This window comes from Atheta coriaria, unplaced genomic scaffold (genome assembly GCF_025399875.1).
Source record: "Atheta coriaria isolate IRGN ID8LTWV9N9 unplaced genomic scaffold, Caltech_Dcor_3.1 hic_scaffold_3_pilon, whole genome shotgun sequence".
Lineage (NCBI taxonomy): Eukaryota > Metazoa > Arthropoda > Insecta > Coleoptera > Staphylinidae > Dalotia > Dalotia coriaria.
In genome coordinates this window covers 10191209-10211891 of record NW_027045445.1, presented here as the reverse complement: position 1 = coordinate 10211891, position 20683 = coordinate 10191209, and the positions used below count along the sequence as shown (strand labels likewise).

Sequence of the window (20683 nt, the reverse complement as noted above, 5' to 3'; positions counted from 1 at the left end):
CCACTTCCACCCTTCCGTTTCAGTTGTGCGTTTGTGATGTAAGACTCGGTTCACCATTCCCTTTGGAGAATTCCCTTGTATAAAACCCTTTCATGTTGTGTAGGCTGTGTAGGCCTTCAGACGTTTTCACACAATGTATTGCCAAAGTTTAAGCACGCGTAACCAGGATAAGACCCGCGTTTTGTGCGTCCTTGTAGTCATATTCTAAGCCGGCTCTGCTCCTCCGCGATTAGCGAATTGGGGTTTTATTTATACGACGTAATTATGAGCAGCTACCAAGCTGCTACCGAGCAACTTGTTTGTGAGTTTGGAGTTCTGGCTACATTATTAATTAATTAAGACTGATCCTGGATCGTTATAGGCTTAATGTGCGTGTTTTATTAAATTTTCTTTTTCTTTGCAAGAAACGAGGAAGTTAATTTGATGTGGTTGTTTGTTTTTCGGTTGCAGGTTGTGTGAAATGCGTGAACGTGCATTTCGAGAACAAAGACGGTGGGTTTTTCCTAAAGCAGTCACCTAGGCAGCACTATGCGGCGCCGGCGGGCATCAATGCTGGCGTCGAGGAGACAACCGGTGGGACGGGGCAGGGCGCACTGCTCGCGGTGGATCGCTTCACCGTCTTTCAGAGCTCGCAGCCGATCTCCGTACGTGCCACCTATGGCCCGTTCAGCACCAAGCAGACGGTACCAGCGCGCTATGTCGTTCCGGATCCGATTCCGCTCAACACAACAGGTTTGTCAATATTTGTTTTCAGTTAAAACACACTCGCACAACAACATAACCACACAATACGATCACTTCATAACTGATGTTGATGTTTGGGTTGCCTATAGTGGAAAGTTCATTTAAGATTAAATTTCATTAATTTTTTGTTTCAATCAAAGAAATTATAGCACAAAACACATTTCCCAACCGGAAGTTTAATTAATTATTTGCTCCAGCAGGCAACTAAATTTAATTTACTCCCGCATTCCTTGCAGGAACGAGTATAGATCTGCAGGAATTGGCGACACACCATTTGGACATGTCGGCGCATATTGTGCGTGGTGAAGTACCGCGCGATAGTCCCATCCTGCGAGTATTGTTCCATACCGGCGCCGACACCAGCAACCGTCGCCATATCCTGATGGCACGCCACCATCAGGTGTGCATCGTGTTGCACGCTACAATGGGCACACATGCACCCCTCTCAGCAGCGTGTAGTCCCGAAGGGGCGGATGGTGTATGTCTAGCGCAGATAACCATTCCATCAAGTTGGTGGCCACCATTACCTTCACCGGACAAAGATGGCCGCCTTGGTAAAGTGGTCAAGACACCGCCGAAACTCGTACAGGTCGCCTATTCAATTCAAGAACCACGGCCGGATGAAGGCGGCTGTCAACCGCAAATGCAGTTACAACCCTCGACGGTATTGGGATTGGTGCCGCTGGTCCCAGCGAAGGCCGCCTACAAGGAGCTGCAATTAGTCGACGCGCTGCGCATACTCATTCCACATCCGCCTCTGTTTCCGCTATCGAGGATGCACATCCCTGTGTTCGTTGAAGTGGAGAAGGCCAAGAGCGTCACGGCCGTCATTGTTCGGTAATGTTATTTTCACAATTTAATTTTCTACTAACCTCACTTTTTCCTAAGTGCTTAGTAGGCCACTAGAATAACATTACATACAGAGTGTTGTTGAGGTCGTTAAGCGTTCCGAAAACATGACACGCCTGAATTTTTCACACGCCGATTTTGCGCACAAAGTAAGAAATATGGCACCGGCAGAGCACATGTGTTCAACATCGTTCCCGGTCGCCATTCGCAATATATGGTGGCGGTAAATAAAGCTTAAAGCGGGACGGTGGAACTCGTTTCGAATTTCTCGGACTATTAAATTTTTCCACGTCGATAACGTCGTGCACTACGGAAAACTCGAAAACAATTGGAATAAAGCATGAAATACGAAATAAAATAAAACGCGGAAGACATAAAAAAAACGCGCGAGCGTGGGTGATCGAGGTAGGGGTATAAATTTACAAGAAAATTTCGCCCGCATGCAAGGCTGGTATCGATTAAAATTAAGTCGAGCACACGCAAAATGCAAATTATACATTTTCATCGCGGTGTACACCAAGTTTTTCCCTTTTTTCGAGTAGTGTTGTAGCGCCAACAATCTTCCATCTTTGCATCTTGAGTCGGCGACTTAGGGAAATTACTCCCCACTCTAACACAGCGCACAATTCGTAAAAGTTAGGGGGTGGTACATTTTTTATTCGACGGAAACTTTAACTTTATATTTACACCTCCGCTTTTCTTCGCCCACGAAATATCGTCACAAGCTGGCACACTAACTTTTCTTCTTCTTCTTGTGTTTTTTTCTTCCTTATATTCTAAAAGTACTCGTATATGTTGAGATAGGTGGTAATGACTAACAACCTAACCTCAAAATTGTTTCGCGCGATATCTTTATAGCCTTGTTTTGAGTTAAATTCGAGTTGTACAATGTTGGAATACCGCAAGTTGTTTTTCTTTTTTTTTCGCGAATTCCGTTGTCGAAGTAAATGTTTCACATTTTTTTCAAGCGGGTGTAACGAAGATCGTAGGTATGAGTATCCTCGTCGCTCGGATTAAAAGCAATTTCCTGTTATGCTCCGCCATCAACGCGAAACTCGAGAATAACCAAGAGTCGTCGTCGCTTAAGTTTGCTTCGATTTTTTTTTTGCTTCGCATTCGCCGATTTCGCCTCGCGACTGCGTCTCCGATAGGTTATTTATTTCTAAATAGGGCACTCGATTACTTCCACTCGTATAGGGATCGTTTATTTATTTCGCGCAGACAAACCCCGATAGTTTTCCAGCGGTGAAACTACCCACTCACACATACATACACATTTTTCGCCGGATGGCAGGCGAAAACGCCTCGGTAACAAACGTAACAAATGAACGTCGTTCAAGAGGGGGGTGGGGGAACGAATTTCCCGAACTGTCGATGTGCTTCGCCATCCACTCTCCGCATAACCTCCACTCGGAAACGACCGAAACGGCGAAGGCAGTGATTAGTTCAGTCGAGCCGATAATGCGAAATAGACTTGACTGTTAGTCCCAGACTCTCGAGAGATGGGAATGGGAGTCGAGTGTTTTATTCAGACTGGCGTCGGGATTAAACCACCGCCCTCCTCCGCGCCGGCCAACTTCCTTAGCTGAATATCACCACCAAGCGTGCAGAAAACCAATTTGGTACGGTGTATACTTGGTTGCATAAGCGAGATGGATGCACTTAGCGGTTGCGAGAATACGCGAAACGTCAGAAATAGCTGCACAATTTACTTATTTCCGGCGCTGACCGCATTCCGTACGACATTCATAAATTTACTACATGCATACACACATACACTCGGTGTGCCATAACCTCGCGCAAAAGAAAATTAAACCTCATCTTACATCACAGGCGGGCGCGCCAATTAAAGTTCGCATTAAACATTTTTACGCGCGCTCAGCGTTTACACACTGCGAGCGAATATAAATTGAAAAATTAATGCGCATGTTGACTCACTCTCGATGCACATTGCAGCCGGCAAACATCTGGTGACGGCGCGCATTTTATTAATTTGTATTCATTTTGCGTCCAATCAACTCAAGTGTTGATATTTCGGCGTGTACGCTTTGATATTTGTATGCGCATATTTCCATTCCGCCTTTTTGTTTCTTATTTCACTGTGTGAACGAGCAGCCTATTTTTAATAGCCCATAAAGATCCGACGGCGCGCGCGGTGTAAATAAACTGCATTGCGTCGGGGACTCCCATTACATGAAATAAGTGACAGAAGTGGGTTATGGCGGATTCGAGCATCGGGAGGACAATTATCGCCCGCTGCACTTAAACCTCACACTCGATGTGTTCGACTGTAAATCAAGCCACGAATATTCCAGCTTTTGTTTCGCCGTTAATATCCAACGACAGCCGGTTTAAAGCGTCAATCAATGCTAGGCTTTTGCGAATATCGCATAACACACATTGTCAATGATTGTTTATTAACTATAAAACGAATAAATAAGCAATAAGATGTTTGTAATGCGATCATTCGTTGGCGCGATTTGTTGTCGCGCGTAATTGATACGATTGCTTGGTTTTATTGATTGCCGCCGCGCGACAATTGAATGAAAGATAATGCTCGTGTTCGTTTTACGTTCTTCGGTCTGTTCAACAACAAACACATGATTGATCGCAGTACAACCGACCGAATGAACCCGCAACTGTCTTCGAATGTGTCTTCGCGTATTTTTCATCTGTCATTTGCGTTAGGCAACCAATTACTCAACGCCTGCTCGCACACAACGCGCCATCAATTTACAACAAATAAATTCTCAGGATTGAATTAAGTTTAACAATAGTATGCAATGTTTGAATGTGGAAAACTAACGCAAAATATGCGCAAGTTGAAGCGGATTTTATTTATTCATGGCTAATCTTAATATTGAACGCTGTTAAAGGCACAGCGGCTGCTGCCAGCGTGTTGCAAAAATATATTTCGCTGCCTCCGGAGAGAGGATTCCGGCTCTCAAAGTCCGCATTATAATCCATGCGGAAAATATTTTCCCGGCGCGGGCACACGGGAAAGTTCAGCGCACTGAAAACAAACGCAAACAAAAATAAAACTTTTTCGCTCTCGACGTATTTAATAATCCGTTCTGTTCAAATAAATACGAAATTTGCATAATGATACAAAGCCGACTTTAAAATAACCTATAATATGACATGCGGATATGTATATTGGGTTGCCAATGTTAATATGTATTTTCTATGTGTTTCAGAGGACGAGTAAAAAGCGGAGTGCGTTTATTGAGCGCAGTGGCGACGGATCCGAGTGCGTGGAACATCACGGTGGAGACGAACCCCCGGCACACGGGGGCAACGGTTACCGCAGTGCGTAGAGACTCGCCCGACCAGCAGACGCCCTCCGACGCAACGGCATCCAGCGGCAGCGCGGCAACCAGCGGAGGCGGCGAGTAAGTTATTAAGATCGCGCGTAATTTATATCCTTTGCTCGCGAACGGAAACACACAAATTCAAGCTGTTCGGGGCGCACGCTCGAAAACTTTAACAAATCTAACTAGCTTTAGCACTCACACACCCGAAAACCTCCCTAAGCCATAATCTACATTCTAGCACGCCACCCATCTTCTTGCTAGTAGTCGTTGAATTGAGGTTATGCTTGTGTGAACACAACTGCAAACTCGTAAACTAATGCGAGTGATAATGCACGATGGATTCTTCGTGTTAGCAGGAAAGTTTAAGCGCGTGAAGCTTTTGAGGTTATTGCGCGGGCGTAGATTGTGCAATCGCTGCGGCGCATTTCGGACGTCAATTAAGAAACGCGAACGAGGGTTTCCAACTGTCGAAGTGTTCGCCCGCGCGATGACAACGATGCGAAAGCGTCGGATTATAATTTAATTAGATTCTTTTTTTAGTTTGTGCGTTCTCGCAAGAAATCACAAGTTAAATATTGAACGACGTTTGAATTATAAACGTCGAACTTTTCGTATAAATGTCAGGGTTGGTTTAAAAAAATTAGATTTATAAGAGTAATGAAATTTAGATGATGGAAAACCAGTTAAGTTTTTAATCATTTTCATTTCGCTAATGCTCTTATAGCGCAAAGTAAATCATGTCCATTGTGTGCGCGTCAACCCCGGACGAACTATAACTGCGGGAGGAAGCGCTATCGATTGAAAACCGACTCGCTGCCGCCCCCTCGAGACGTTATTAAACTATACTTTAATGGATTTCCCATTCGGAATTAAAGCCGCAACTTGCGCGCTTATACTTGCTGCAACTTGTTTCTGGTTATATATACATGTACATATAGTGTTGGGGTCCGGATAGGAAACTAACCAGAAACCTCGACTGCATCCATGAATTGCTCGGGATTCTCGCATCCTTTATGCTAGGCGATCCGTGCAGAGATTACGCTGTCCATGCGAGAGCCTTCTTTATGTTTGCGTTCCGCGCGCGTTCTCACATTCTTTTGTTTCACAGCGTGTTGGAGCTGTTTACGTGGCTGGTGGAGATCAGCGAGGAGCCGGAGGAAGAAGCGCGGATTGTGTGGTCCGCCCGCTACGAGCCGCACTCGGAGGAGCCGGCTAGTCAGCACAATGGCGCAAATGTCGAGCATCGACAGGGCGGAACAAAAACCACCACGAAATGGGATATTCAGAAGGATGATATTCAAGCTGTCGTACCTATTAGTAAAGTAAGTGTATACTGTGGAAGGTTGTGACTGTTTATGACATAACCTCATTTGAATTCTCTTTGTTTTGTTTGCGTGCAGAATTGGGAGGTGTTGAACACGGCGGTGTTGACGGGCCGGCAAGTCTCGCAGGCGATGAAGGTATTCATCGTCTCGCAGGCGGGCAAAGAGGCGGACGTGACATTCCAAGCTTCGTGCCATTCAGAGGACGACAGCGTGCTGAAAGTGAGTTCGTCGTGTAGTTCGGTGTACGTTGATGGTAGCGAGGCGCGCGGCTCCGTCAACGGTTCGGTGCTTGTCAAGTATGGCACATACACCGGTCTCGCCAAGTTCACCGTCTGGATGCCGGAATTCCCGCTGGACCTGCAAGTTCCGGATACGCGACTCTCGCAGCTGAAGTCATGGCGCGTTCCGGACTATCAACCGAGGTATGTCGCAATGTCGCAAACAATTTCAACTTTGTACATTTTCACTCACCGCCTTGTCTTTCGCCTCCAGTAATGCGAAAGCGAGCCGACGACGAAAGAAGCGATCGTATGGTTCGGCGTATCGCAGTCTGGACGATCTCGGCAACGTGATCGAACGCCCCAACTGCCGATTGCGCTATCAGCAGACGTCCGTGGATGTCTACGCGCGTTTCAACGCCAACGATCACGACTCGGGTCGCACTACGTTCCTCATCAATCGTCGCACGTATCTCAGAGTCACCGATTTGGTGCTGCAATCGCTACGCGTCTCTGATGTGCACATTGCCAGTCTGCATGGCAGAGTTCTACAGGGACGAAGTGTGGGACGCACAGAAGTCCAAGTATGGCTTTGTTTGTTGATATTTTTAGCCGTTTTTAATTTTTGATGTTTGGTGTTTAAAGGTGCTGTCTCCGATTACGAATCGCGTCATCGGGGCGAAGGAAGTACGCGTGGGCAACGACAAAGTGGGATTATCCCGACTCTCCGTGCAGGTCGTTTCCGGCCTCCAGTTGAACATCTCGCCGGACGGCGCGATTGAGAACGGCTACATTGCCGAGACGAGCGTGACTCGGAAGCTAACTGCCCAATACCAGGTAAGTGCAAATCTTCTTAAATAAAATAAATCCCAGTTGTATCTTTTTTTCGTTTTTGTGTACGTCCATTAGGAAGGTCTGTTAGACATCGAGTTGGAATTCTCTGATGGTAGCAAAACACCGCTGCGTGATGTGGCCGATTCCGACTACCATCTTGTGGTGGAAAGTTTAGATCCCGAGGTGGTTGCATTTGCGCCCATGGTGGCATCTCGTCATCCACGAGTTATTGCCGTCGGTGAGGGTAACGGTGATTTACTGCAAGTGACACTGTTGTTGCCGGAAGAATGTCGAGCGGCTGTGCGCAGTAAATCCAAGGCCGGTCCGCTCGCCACCGCAGCTGCGTCCGTGGTCGTCGATTTTAGCAGCAACGACCTGTCTCACCGACCGGATCTGTTGCAAAACGACGGAGGTACTTTCACCGGCTCCAAAGGCAGAGACTTCCCTGATCTTTCGGATATCCTTAAAGGTATGTTAACATAACCGCAAATTTTACAACCCGGTGTAATATATTTCTTCTCCGGTAGATGACGATCGTATTGAACCGAATGTTCAAGCGAGGCAATACCAAGGTACGAAGGGTTCGTCCCGTCATCAACCCACCATGATAATCTCACCATTGGAGATTAGCATGTATGTTTTACTGGGCGCATTTTGCTTCGCTATCGCCGTACGTATATTTTATTATTACTAGTTTAGAAGTGAGGTTAAGATTTGTATGTTTGTGTAGGTGTTTGTGATCTCATGCGTTGTGTACGCATCGAAATTCAAGCCGGAGGTAGCAGCTGAAGGACTACACGCCGTCCCCGTTGCCCCATCAGCGGGTGGAATAAATCGCAAGCCTCGTGAAACTACCACGAACGCACACGACTGGGTCTGGCTAGGTATGAGAGAAAGTATGTTTGAGTTAGTTTCGCATTTTGCAGCCATCGTTCTTCTTCGTCTTGCTTTTCTGGTATTTAAATTCCGAGTCCGTTATTAAAATCCGTTCGCATTCAGGTCGCGCCACGCTCGAACCGGCATCGAATCGCAATTCGGCTGTGGTGAATAACAACACGAACGAGATACGCATCACCGCCAATCCGCTCAACATGAACTATTGCGATCCGGACGACTGCGTGCAGACCAGCTTCGCACCCGACTCCCAGCAGCCACCACCCCCGCAGCAACAACGTCCTCCAATTGACAGTTCTACATATTGCAAGAGCAAGGCTGGTGGGCGGACAACAAGCGTAAGCATTGATATATCCGGTTTACAAGAGCAAGACATATGGTATGTTTAGTTATTCGGTCGTGATGATTTATGTTGATTTATGATGAATTCGTTGAATGTAGGAATAAACCAACTCCTCCGCCACCATTGCCTCCTCATGGCATGCAATTGTCGGTGGATATCGAGGAGTACAAACCGCCCGTTCCACCTCATCGCAATCTCATGGATCCGTCGCCGCGGAAGCATCACCATCACCACCACCACCGGAACAGCAAGCATGGCAAGCCGGGTGACATCAGCGGGAGGTTGAACAACTCGCATGAGGATCTCATCGAGGAGGCTGAGTTCGGGGACATTCCAGCCGCGTTTGTTTTTGACGATGATGCGTCGCCCGCGGCTCTAGCAGGTCCGCCATCTTCTCCAGTGGTGGTAATGCGCAATAAAACGCCTGCTAGCGATGATAGTATGGAGTTTGTGCAGTATCCGAAGTCACCGAGTCGAAACGGAAGTAATGCAATTTCCCACCCAACGCCATTTTGATATGAATTATTACAATATTTTGTGTGTTTAGATCGCAATAGCGCTGAAGTAAAGCGCGCTACAATCGTCGGTAATCCAATGTTCAGTTCGGAAACCGGCGGGGAAGAGCAGCCCACCGAGGAGGGCGAAACAGGCGCTGATCTAGCCGGCTTGGACGGCCTGCAGCTCGACATGGACTACGAGCAGATCATGCACTACTTCGAGAATCTTAAAGTAGCCGTCCGCCGTAAGCACGAGTCCATCCGAACGTAAACCAACCGCCGCTTTCGCTTGTTGCAGGAGTCGAATGCCTGAGTAGAGGAGATCATTGCAAAGATCCGCAGCATTCTGCTGTCGTTCAGCAAGCAGTATCGCATGAACGCGCTGAACGGCAACAGCGACTGGTGCGCGTCGCCACATCATATTCCGCCATTCCACAGCAGCATGCCTCAGCTGCCGGAGGACGACGTCGTCGCCACCGGCAACCTGAACCGCCAGTTCGATTACATCTTCGAACACTTTAGCGAGTCGTACGCTTAAGTGCTGCGCAGAGGGCGCTGTATCAATCCAGATTAAAACAGACGAGCTAAGTATTAAACCAAACAAAAACAACTAAGCGCACTATAGCTTATACTATGTAATATTGTTGTTCATTGTAAGACTGAACGAGATATTTTTGCGTTACGATTACCGTACTTGAGTTGAGACTATATAATCGACGCTTCAAAGTATATATTATTGTATATGATGCAGGAAACAATAATTAATATCGCGTACATTTAGTAGTGACATTATTGGATGAGAAATTGTAAGACGAAGCAACATATCTACTTAGCAGCAGAACAAAACAAGGCGTTATTCGAAAAAAAACCTTCTATTCGATTCACATATATACTTATTTCGACTACTCTGGTCTGGTTGAGGGGAATATTGACGAAAATGATGGCGAAATGCGTGGATGTTTGCAATGGTCGCACACACCGGAATTAATATAGAAACAAATATAACTAATCAGCTCTTGAAAGCGTAAATCTAGTCAACCAACAACAAGCTGATGCTGAACACAACAAAATGAAAAATCATCGCGTTCTAGCTTTACTCGACTGATACTCGTAATTATCTATTAATAGGAGCTAAGGAATATTGCGTAACTGACCTGACTTCAGTATGTTTGGTAGTCAAGATGAGTTCGAATGATAACTGATTTTCAAAAGTTCGTTAAAAACCGTTAAATAATTGACAGTTGACAGTTGCGCCACTCGCGTGAAATTCAAATATGAAACAAACTATAACTCAAGTATTAACGACTACGAACAGAATTATAATAAAGAAAACCAAACAAAAAAGCATACGTAACATAATCGTGCAATCTAATTATGTATGAAATACGCAACAAGATAAATGTTCCTTGCCCAAACCACACAAGTGAATATATAATTCTCATCGAAACTCATCAGCATATTGCGCATTCTGATCATCACCAAATAAACTAGTACGTAATAAACGAATCACTTCTAGCTGAAGCAGAAATGAACCCATGTAATACGTGTTGTAGTCACGCTTGGATTTCCGTTCGCCTGCTGAACTTAGCGAAGAGTTTTATATTGTGACGTTTAGGAAAAAAGAAACTGTACGAGTACGTGTAGAGCGACAAGGAACGCCATTTGCCATGCGAAGGAAAACACACGCCATAACGAGCGCGGCTCAAATTCTAATCATTTTATTCCATTCATCTCATGAGATATAGACAAACACACGCCACTGCTTCAAACCATTTTAGTGTATCATTCTAGTCCCTAAACTAATAAGTAAGTTTAACGCTGAATTGAGAATAATAAGAATTAAGGATGTCGAAATAAGACGAGCAGGAGGCGGAGGAGGTGGAGATCTGGAAGCACACGTACAAATAAGATTTAAAAACAAATGAAAACACTTAATATGCACTGGCACTGTATTATAATATGTGTGTAAATGTATTAATTACGGTATTAACTACTTATATGAGAATAGCTTTTACAATTTTGTTATGATTTACATTACGGGTTTCCAACGATAGTTTTATGATTGTGTCATCATCATCTACCAAAACCGGATGCGAGCACGGGAAGTTATTGATTTCGTATTTATTGTTTTGTGCCGATTTAGATAGAATGCAGGGCTGACGAAAGCATCGTAGTTGATTGATCTTTGTTCGTGTATAACTTCTACTGGATGATGTGTAGATATATAGTTGAAATTTGTGTAAAAGTCTCTCAGTATGTATGAAAAAATGAGAAATATGGTTGTATATTTATTGATATTTAAATAAGAACGGATAAAACAAGATATCTATAACTTTCGCTTGTAAATGTATATATTTAATGCGGTTATTATTGTATATTGTTAATGGAATAAATTTATGCTAAGCACAATTTGTGAGTTTTTATTGTTTTGTGGTAATTTCAGGTATCCTTTACAACGTGCGCATTTTTATGATTTTTTAATCCCTTGCGAATGCTTAAAATGATGGTTAAAATGGATTTTTATCATTTTTTTTTTAAATTTTGTGCTGAAACACAGGGCCGAACTTTTACGTTAAAATTATTTTTGGTCGAAAGTCAGGGCCGAACTTTTCGTTAAAAAAATTTTTGTGTCGAAAGACAGGGTCGAACTTTTTTTGTTAAAATTATTTTTGGTCGAAAGACAGGGTCGAACTTTTTCATAAAATTATTTTGTGCTGAAAGACAGGGCCGAACTTTTTCGTTAAAATTTTTTTGTATCGAAACACAAAATCCAATTTTAATCTAAAATAATTTTTTATCGAAACGCCGTGAAAAAGATTTCGTTATAAAAAAGGCAAAAGATTTCTCTTTTTTATGTTCAAAATTAAAAGTTGGAATTTTGAAATTCTGTTTTTGGATTCTGATAGTTAATTTAATTTTACATCGATTATTTTAGAAGCACTTTTTTATAACATGGGCCGTCTAGGCCCTATTTACAATCTTAGTAAAATGTTTTGTCATATGGAAATCTTTAAAACTGAATAATCCAGTTTATTGCAATTATCTTCTAAACAACCAGTGATAAGGAAAAACGGATTTCAGGTACGTATTCAGGATAAATTTTCACATTATGTTTCACTTTAAAAAATTAAGATTTTCATAATTACGTAATTATTGAAAATGGTCAATAACTCAAAAACTAATTACGCTATCGCAACAAAAGTTGCATTAATGGGCTCCTTGCATCATTCTACACCAGAATGGAAAGTTTCAGGAAAATCCGAATTGTGGTTCAATTTGATCGGTTTTGATTTTCACCATGTATTTGGGAAATATTGGAGTTATTAAAAAACTGACTCGATATCTTTCATCCCCATGGAAAACTCTATCGATTGGCGTTTTCCATTTTCTCCTAGCTCAACATTAATTTTTTTGGCCAAAAAGTAGTCAAGTGTAACCACTTGACTCTTTTTGAGGAGTTTTTGTCAACTTCTTAGAATCAAAAGCTAAATCTGCCATCTTTTAGATTCTTGTTATGGCATGAAGAAAATGCAAAAAGTTTTTCTTTATCGTTTATAGTTTCCGAGGAAATCGCGTCGGAAAATCACTTTTCCATGTTTTTAAAATATAAATTTTAAAATCTTATCTTATGTAGAATTTTATTTTGAATACTACGCTTTATTCAGTTTTTGTTTATCTTTATTAGATTCTGAGATAATAGGAAATTAAGGATCGCTGGAAGTTGACGTTTCTTTTAGCTGCAAACAGAGTAACTACAATTAAGTTTAAAATTGTATATATTAGGTACTTAAAAGACTTTCAACATAATGGTATAATTAGTTTTAAATAATTTTTACAGCCCTAAATTAAAATGTCAGGCGCCTCCGCCAATTTTAACTTTTAATTTTGAACAAAAGTATTTGAAAAGATTTGACTTTTTTATGACAAAATCTTTTCTACGGCGTTTTGATCAAAAATTATTTTTAATAAAAATTTGTTTTTGGCCCAAAAAATTTTACAAAAAAGTTCGACCCTGTCTTTCAACACAAAATAATTTTATGAAAAAGTTCGGCCCTGTCTTTCGACACAAAATAATTTTTTTTAAAAGTTCGACCCTGTCTTTCGACACAAAATAATTTTAACAAAAAAAAATTTGTTGTTTATTTCAATCAAAAATATTATAAAAATACTTTCGACTATGTTTTTCGACAAAAACTTGGAGTCAATTTATCATTATAATTGCAGTTTAGGCCACTTCCAGAAGGTTTGGTTGATCAAAAGGGTGCGCATATTGTAAAGGGATTTCTTATCTATCAAATGATGCTAAAAAATACCAAATTGCGTTATCGGTACGTTAATTACAGAGTGTTTTCAACACCAAATTTGTAAAATTTGTATAAATTATTCTGCTTTACCGGGAATTTAAGGCATTTTCTGAAGAATGAGAGCAAGAAAATCGTGCGTATCTTTTAGAAGATCTCCTCAACTACCATATAACATTGAGAAATTAAAATTACCGTTATTAGTACAGAAGTTACAGGGTGTTTTCCACGCCAAGTTTGTAAAAATGGTAAAAAATGCACGGTTTTACTAGGAATTTAAGGCATTTCCTGAAGAATTAGAGGAAGAAAATTATGCGTACGCTCTAGAAGATCTCCTCAACTTCCATATAACACTGAGGAATTCCAAATGACGTTATTATTATAGAAGTTACAGAGTGTTTTCCACGCCAAGTTTTAAAAAATTGTAAAAATTGCGTTGTTTGATAGAGAATTTAGGACATTTCCCGAAGGATTAAAATTAGGAAACAGTATATACATCTTAAAGGATCTCTTCAGCTACCATATTACACAGAGTAATATCTAATTACGTTATTTTAATGGCAGGTACAGAGTGTTTTTCATGCCAAGTTTTTAAAAATAGAGAAATATTTTTGTTTTGACAAGTGTTTTAGTATAGTTTCTGAGTGTTTAGGCCAGGGTAAAAATAGTAATAATATATATCGTCTTTTCCTCGATCACAAGATACTAAGTAATTGCAAATTATTCAATTGGCACAAAAGTTACATGGTGTTTTCTATACCTTAACAAACCGCTGGCCAAAAAGCGGAATTTGACGTGTGTTTTAGGGCATTAATTAATGGTCCAAGTCATGGAAATAGTAGCTATATATTAAATAAACTGGTTTACTATTAAATAACACCCAATAATCTCTAAATTCTTTATAGGTACAGGAATTATAGAGCAATCTCCCAGTACAAGTGTTAAAACTTTGAAACAGCTGGTATTGACACTCAGGGACGTTTCAGGACATTTTCCGAAAGTTTAGGGCATGCAAATAGTAGTAAAACACGCATCTGTTACCAAAACATCCCCTTTTCTTCAATAATATTTGTAGACACCCCCCGTTTGCAGTAATTCTCATCGGCACGCCTTCAACCAGCTATTTTAATAAATTGGTTCTATCAGGTAAATAGTGAAATAAGAAACATTCCTGAGCCTGACCTTTGGGGCACGAAAATTCTCTTACATTAGTGTTGCAAGTGAATTAAATTGATGAAAATATAACAGTTCAGTAATAATATTGCAAAGTAAAAGAATGTATATCAAACATTTTTAAACCTACTTGAGAACCAAATTAGTATTGAATGGTGCTCTGTTTATACGATTATACATATATGAATAAACGTATTACATGCCTCATTCTATCAATTAAAAAGCAGAAAAAGGAAATTAGCCGGCCGCGCCGGTCTCAAGGCCAGATTCAAAAAGTATTGACAGCATTAAAACCTAGCATTCGCGCATGCGCAAAGCACACATGCCAATGTACACTGGCGGCGTAAAGTGAAGTGCGATGACGGTGAAGTGTCAAACTCGACAAACTTGTCAAGTTGTCAGGTCGTGCTTCAACGGCAGCGGCAGCAGGTCTGCTTCGGCATTTTACTGCCACTCTCCGCAGGTCTTATCCAATATAAACAAGCAAGTAACGTAGGCGGTGCTACACCCGGTGATAATTAACAACAACCTGCGTGCAACCGCCAGTTCAACGAGACATCGGCGTCGATCAACAATAGAGTGCCACAACCACAAAATCCACGTTTGGTGCCCACGATGGAGCGTTTCAAGTACCTATGCAATGTGAGGTTCACATTTCTAGGCGCATTTCTAGTAAGTAATTTGTACGCATTCACGTAATTAAGCTTATCACAAGTACTTTAAGCGAACGATGATAAAAACAGTCATAGCTCATTTAACTAAATGTAAATACATAATCAATTATATTTTTACAGGTATCTCATGTATTGTACAATCCGACGAACAGCGGTGCGGTGTCGTTAACGCAGCAGTCGATCGACATGACGCTTGCGTCCAACGAGCTAGTCTTCATTAACTTCTATGCAGACTGGTGTAGATTTAGTAATTTATTAATGCCAATCTTTGATGAAGCGGCCGAGAACGTTACCAAAGAGTTTCCGGACGCCGGCAGGGTTGTGATGGCTAAGGTTGATTGTGATAAGGAGACATCAATTGCCACCAGATTTCATATAACTAAGTATCCTACATTGAAAGTTATCAGGAATGGGCAGCCAGCGAAGCGGGAGTATCGCGGTCAGCGGTCTGTGGAAGCCTTCTCCACCTTCATCAAACAACAATTGGAAGATCCCATCAAAGAATTCCATTCACTGAATGAGTTGACTGAATTAGAGTCAAACAAAAGGCTTATTATTGGTATATATTTGCTAAAAATTCAAATAAATACATAAAAAACTAATAATCATCTTGCAGGCTATTTTGATAGGAGAGATCAAACAGAATATAACATGTTTAGGCGAGTAGCAACGAATTTGAAAGATGATTGTTCGTTCCACGTTGGGTTTGGGGCTGTTTCCCAGTCGATGCATCCGCCAGGTCAACCAATTGTTGTGTTTAGACCCGATAAAGAACGATCCAATGAACATGATGAGACTTACACGGGTAATATGAACAATTTCGATGAGATGCACGTGTGGATCGCGAGTAAATGCGTGCCACTGGTGAGAGAGATCACTTTTGAGAACGCCGAGGAACTCACCGAAGAAGGTCTGCCCTTCCTCATCTTATTCCATCATCCTGATGATACGGAAAGCATCCGCAAGTATAACGATATTGTTCAACGTGACTTAATATCCGAAAAACGTAAGTTTTTGCTCATAAAACCATAAAATTTTAATAATTTAATGTGTAAAATTACAGAAAATATCAATTTCTTAACTGCTGATGGTAAAAAATTCGCGCATCCACTACACCACCTCGGCAAAAGCGAAAGCGACCTGCCCCTGATTGCGATCGACAGTTTCCGCCATATGTATCTATTCCCATCCTTCAAGGACATCGATGTGCCCGGTAAAGTAAAACAATTCATTCAAGATTTGTACTCTGGTAAGTTGCATCGCGAATTCCACTACGGGCCCGATTCAGACTCGTCGGATGACAACCCGACGAATCCACCAGACAGCACATTCAAGAAACTCGCGCCCTCCAAGAACCGCTATACACTCCTTGATAAGGATGAGCTATAAGCTCAACCACTGCGCAAACAACACAACAACACAAACATGTTTGTTGGTTTTAAATTAATTTCTCTTTCGCAAACAATTCAAGCATACACAAATTGTGAACAAAACGAAACAATCGTAACAAAATTTTTTTGGGGGATCATTTTCACGTCTGGTGGTTGGTAACTGTTTAAATTCTTACTTTATAATCATGTGTGTCGCGTTTCTTCTAAAGACTACGTTTTAACAATTAAATAATTAATATAATAGTCAATATTATGCTGTACAAACAAACAACACTTGATTTTATTGTCGCAGTGTCTTCAAGGTATGATTAAGTCATTAAATATTTGTAAGTAAAGCGTGCGTAGAGATAAGACATGTTTATATATTATATTCCTTTCCATTCGCGCGGAGTCTGGATATGACGGAAGTAATGATTGCGCTTGTAAATAAATGGCGATTCCATGATGTCAATTTATATTGTGGATGCTGTCGCGTGTAATTTTGTTTTCTTGCGCTCGTGTTTCGTCCTTAGCACTTCACGACTGTTGCGTTGGGGTAGCAAATCAGCCGCTTCCTCTTCTTCAGTCATAACCTCAACTGCAGTTACACCCTCACAGGGAATCACCATCAAATGTACCTCGATATTCAACTCGGGATTATGCATAAGTGTCATTGTTTCAACTATTTTCGGTATTAAATACGGAGCGATGTACACTTCCCCCGTATCTGTATCCATCACACAGCCATTTATCAAAATTATATTGTCTATTAAGTAATCTATGCGTATAAATGTCATGTACGCTCGCAGGATAGGCATGAAAGCGTTTTTCAACTTGTTTTTGATTTCTTCTCTTGTAGATGATCTATATTGTGATGATTGCATGATTACAGCAATGGCGAGGTTCTCACTACAATGGCGCCACATCATCGCCTCCATTCCTGTCACAGGATTACTGCACATGAACATTGCAGTACGGATTACTTGTGCTGGTAACCAGTAACCTTCACTTGGTGTACCTGCGTAAATTGTGCAGTCGTATCGACGACCAGTAAGCACACCTACTTCTCCTACAGTGCTTCCTGATACAACTACTTTATTATAAACGCTGTTGTAATCAGTAGTGGCTAAGTAATCTACAACTGGTAGATATCCTTCATAACGTGATGCTCTGGTTAGCGATTGAAATGTTAGGACTAACATGCCAGTAACCACCACGTACACACCTTCGGCTAACGTATCGATTTGCATGATTGTTTCTTTTGCGTCTTTGCTTACTTCCTCGGTGTTTTCATAGAGGTATTCCATGACTTCAGCATTATCGTTTGGCATCCAAGGTACATCCTTGAATATTGATCTGATTGCGTTTGGTTTGACGAATTTCATATTCATGAGAAACTGTTGTGGTTCGCGTAGCAGTTTTAAAATGGCGGCGCTTTCAATAGCATCTGTGTATCCTGCTCTCTGCATTTCTTTTAGATTCATATCCATTGCAAACAAAGTCGTACAAATTGCTTGTTTCGTTTTGACAGTTACAGCTATCCATGGTCGTGTCTTCTGCACAGCGGCCATTTCATCAAGCAAACGCTTCCTCTCCTCATTGAGATTGTTTTCATAATACACCCTAGCGAATTTCTCAGGAGCAATTTGTGGCAGACCACTTAAAACTTCCTCAATACTGCTTAACCAAGCAGAAGCAAGATCAAACCTCAACGCTATATTACTATCAACAACATAATCAATATATGTAATAATTCGGGGAGAATAGGTTCCAAGCAGACGAAAACCAGTAATCAATCTTAATGCGGATATTAACCGGAAACTTGGGATGTAATAAATGAACCAATTGAATACATTTGATTGACGTGTTATGAACAGATTAATGTAGTCCAGAAACAAGAGGATTTTGTCGATTATTGTCCAATATTCACTAAATGTAACGTATATTCCCACCGCGGTGACCTTCATCGCATAATCCGCAGCAAAAATGAACGTTATAGCAAAATGGTACCAATACATATTGCTCTGGCAACATTTATCAGCGTTCCATAAACTGAATATTGCATTACCAATTATGATCACGAACAATACAATCTCGTACATGTAATGAAGCACTAGGAAGTAAACCAGGCGTCTGAAATGGTTGGTAGGGACTTTGTATGTTTGATGACGGGATATAAATGTAAGTATTTTGATGATAATATTTAAACTCCTCTGAAAAACAAAAAATAAAGCATTAAGACATAAAACACAAAATAAAACTTGTGTTTTTTCTTTCTTTTTCTTAAATTTTTGTAAAATACTTACTCCTTTTGGATTGAATTGGTCTAAATTAATGGTTGCATCTTTACGACGATTGTTTGACTCGATTTTTGTGTCCAGATGATGTGCCAATATCTGGAGGACATTTTTATTCATTACGCCACTTTCATATTGTTTGATTATAGCCACTTTTTGACTTTTAAAGATTTGTAGAAGAGTTTTCCTGAAACAAATTAACAAAAACTGTAATAAATATACTACTTTGTTATGAATGGTAAATTTACTTCAACATGTCTTCTTTTTCTTTATCAGAAAGTTCATTCCGAAACTCTTTATGACAATCCGGGCACGTCAGTAGACGATCATTAAACTGATAGTTGTGTTCCTCATTATACAACATTGCTTTATGATAAGTCGATGCACGATCCAGATAAACCTGGTAAACAAACGATTCCTTCCTGACCAAAGCCCAGTTGGTATTGGATAAATATCGATTCGCTTTGAGGACTTCCATCATACACATTTGCCTCTGTCGCAGGTACCTCATGTAATTATACATATTAGCTAATCTTGTCATTGTAATATTATACAATCCACTCATCTTCAACAATACTCTCATTGTGCTACAGTTGATAAGATTACTCAAGACCACATAACCCATAGATCCTAATAAAAAGGACTGCATGCTTTCGGTCAAATGTTGAAACCCAACCAAAGTCAAAAGATAATACAAATTCGACGCTCCTTTAATACCACTCCATCCCAACACAAACAAACACTTGGCGTTCACATTGTAAGACATGCGATTCAATATTGGCGTAAGCATAATACACGCCCGTAATCTATCTAGGACTCCAACAACGTATAAGAAAATAGCGCCGTACATGGTTGCATACTCAAACAACAAAACGGCGTATAGCGTCACTTCAGTCATGGCGAACATCAACATCGGGGTCTCAACCAGATTGAATAAAGTATTCCAGAATACTTGTAGACTATTATCTACTTCCACAGGTAATTTGTGTTTGTTCATAATAATATAGGAACACATACAGATCAATGCAAAACTGCCATTGACAAAAGCCAGATGTGTGCTTACAAAATAAGTGATGTAAACCATGATTAATGAAATACTGACAGCGTTCAAGGGTTCTTGATACACGAATAATATTAATCGCATGTGGACTAACGCTATTAACAATCCAATAATAAAACCACCAATAATTTCCCTCGCGATGATTGCAAAGAATTGGTACCATTTATCCACTAATCCCGAACGGTAATTCCCAACTAAATTATTACCAAGAGGAGTAAATACCTGAATTAACACCGATTCAATCTGTAGCATGGTGGCGAGGAATTTATGATTGGACAGGACTTGGAATAGTTCCACAACATGGCGGGGTTCTAGCGGTAGGATTATCATACTGATCATAAGTCCATGCGTGTAGGACCATTCCGGGTAAAGGACGAAAATGAAACTTGCACTGATTACAATCGGTGTAATCAATGCAGTGCTCAATGTCACGATGACTGATTGTAATATGTATCTCTTGAACAGTTGGTGGTCCATATTATACATGGTATACATTATGAAAACTGGTAAGTATGCTCCCACTGCAAACTGCGGCGCCATTTTTAAGTCAAACCATGCATCGCGGAAATTCTTCACGCAGGCAATCGTCGCGCCAGCAATTATTGAGAATCCCAGGACAAATAAATTGTGGGGTATGTTCAGTTTGTTACGTCTTATAAAAACTCGGGTTAATACTCCAAGGATCATGAAGACTGTCAGGACGACGATGAAGTAATGCATACTTTCGTTGCGGTTTCTTTTTGGTCGCATCATTTTTAAATATTTAGAATAGAATATTTAGATGATGTAA

General features: G+C 41.0%; 3 protein-coding genes across 4 annotated transcripts in view; 2 read left to right on the top strand and 1 right to left on the bottom strand.

Annotated features, from left to right (window-relative positions):
* dtn (transmembrane protein 132C dtn) overlaps positions 1-11427 on the top strand; it is a 28607-nt gene extending 17180 nt beyond the window's left edge. Inside the window, exons 2-15 of one of the 2 annotated variants that reach the window (XM_065317969.1) lie at positions 451-732; positions 981-1581; positions 4791-4985; positions 6016-6229; positions 6308-6654; positions 6725-7034; positions 7096-7287; positions 7360-7753; positions 7812-7954; positions 8015-8180; positions 8284-8557; positions 8620-9005; positions 9069-9250; positions 9317-11427. In XM_065317969.1, the coding sequence (XP_065174041.1) occupies positions 451-732; positions 981-1581; positions 4791-4985; positions 6016-6229; positions 6308-6654; positions 6725-7034; positions 7096-7287; positions 7360-7753; positions 7812-7954; positions 8015-8180; positions 8284-8557; positions 8620-9005; positions 9069-9250; positions 9317-9331 (3701 nt within the window). In that variant the 3' untranslated portion in view covers positions 9332-11427. Of the gene's footprint in view, positions 1-450; positions 733-980; positions 1582-4790; positions 4986-6015; positions 6230-6307; positions 6655-6724; positions 7035-7095; positions 7288-7359; positions 7754-7811; positions 7955-8014; positions 8181-8283; positions 8558-8619; positions 9006-9068 lie in introns of both variants that reach the window. The other variant, XM_065317968.1, reaches the window with a different exon arrangement.
* A 3429-nt stretch (positions 11428-14856) lies between these two features.
* On the top strand, positions 14857-16908 carry ERp44 (Endoplasmic reticulum protein 44). Its single transcript, XM_065299120.1, has 4 exons — positions 14857-15164; positions 15287-15725; positions 15783-16172; positions 16230-16908. Exons 1-4 carry the CDS (start codon positions 15108-15110, stop codon positions 16553-16555), a joined length of 1212 nt encoding a protein of 403 aa, XP_065155192.1. The 5' UTR covers positions 14857-15107; the 3' UTR covers positions 16556-16908.
* Positions 16808-20646, bottom strand: LOC135789328 (sperm-specific sodium:proton exchanger-like). The gene is made up of 3 exons (XM_065299114.1): positions 19082-20646; positions 18843-19020; positions 16808-18749 (listed from the first exon to the last, which is right to left on the bottom strand). The coding sequence occupies exons 1-3, from the start codon at positions 20644-20646 to the stop codon at positions 17010-17012; spliced, it is 3483 nt and encodes a 1160-aa protein (XP_065155186.1). The 3' UTR covers positions 16808-17009.
* Between the last annotated feature and the right edge of the window lie 37 nt (positions 20647-20683).

Coding starts and splice junctions, on each gene's coding strand:
- ERp44 (XM_065299120.1), top strand. CDS start 15,108: ATGGAGCGTTTCAAGTACCTATGCAATGTGAGGTTCACATTTCTAGGC. Junction 15,165..15,286: donor CATTTCTAGGCGCATTTCTA/GTAAGTAATTTG, acceptor ATATTTTTACAG/GTATCTCATGTATTGTACAA. Junction 15,726..15,782: donor AAACAAAAGGCTTATTATTG/GTATATATTTGC, acceptor ATCATCTTGCAG/GCTATTTTGATAGGAGAGAT.
- LOC135789328 (XM_065299114.1), bottom strand. CDS start 20,646: ATGATGCGACCAAAAAGAAACCGCAACGAAAGTATGCATTACTTCATC. Junction 19,021..19,081: donor GAAAAAGAAGACATGTTGAA/GTAAATTTACCA, acceptor AATTTGTTTCAG/GAAAACTCTTCTACAAATCT. Junction 18,750..18,842: donor ACCAATTCAATCCAAAAGGA/GTAAGTATTTTA, acceptor TTTGTTTTTCAG/AGGAGTTTAAATATTATCAT.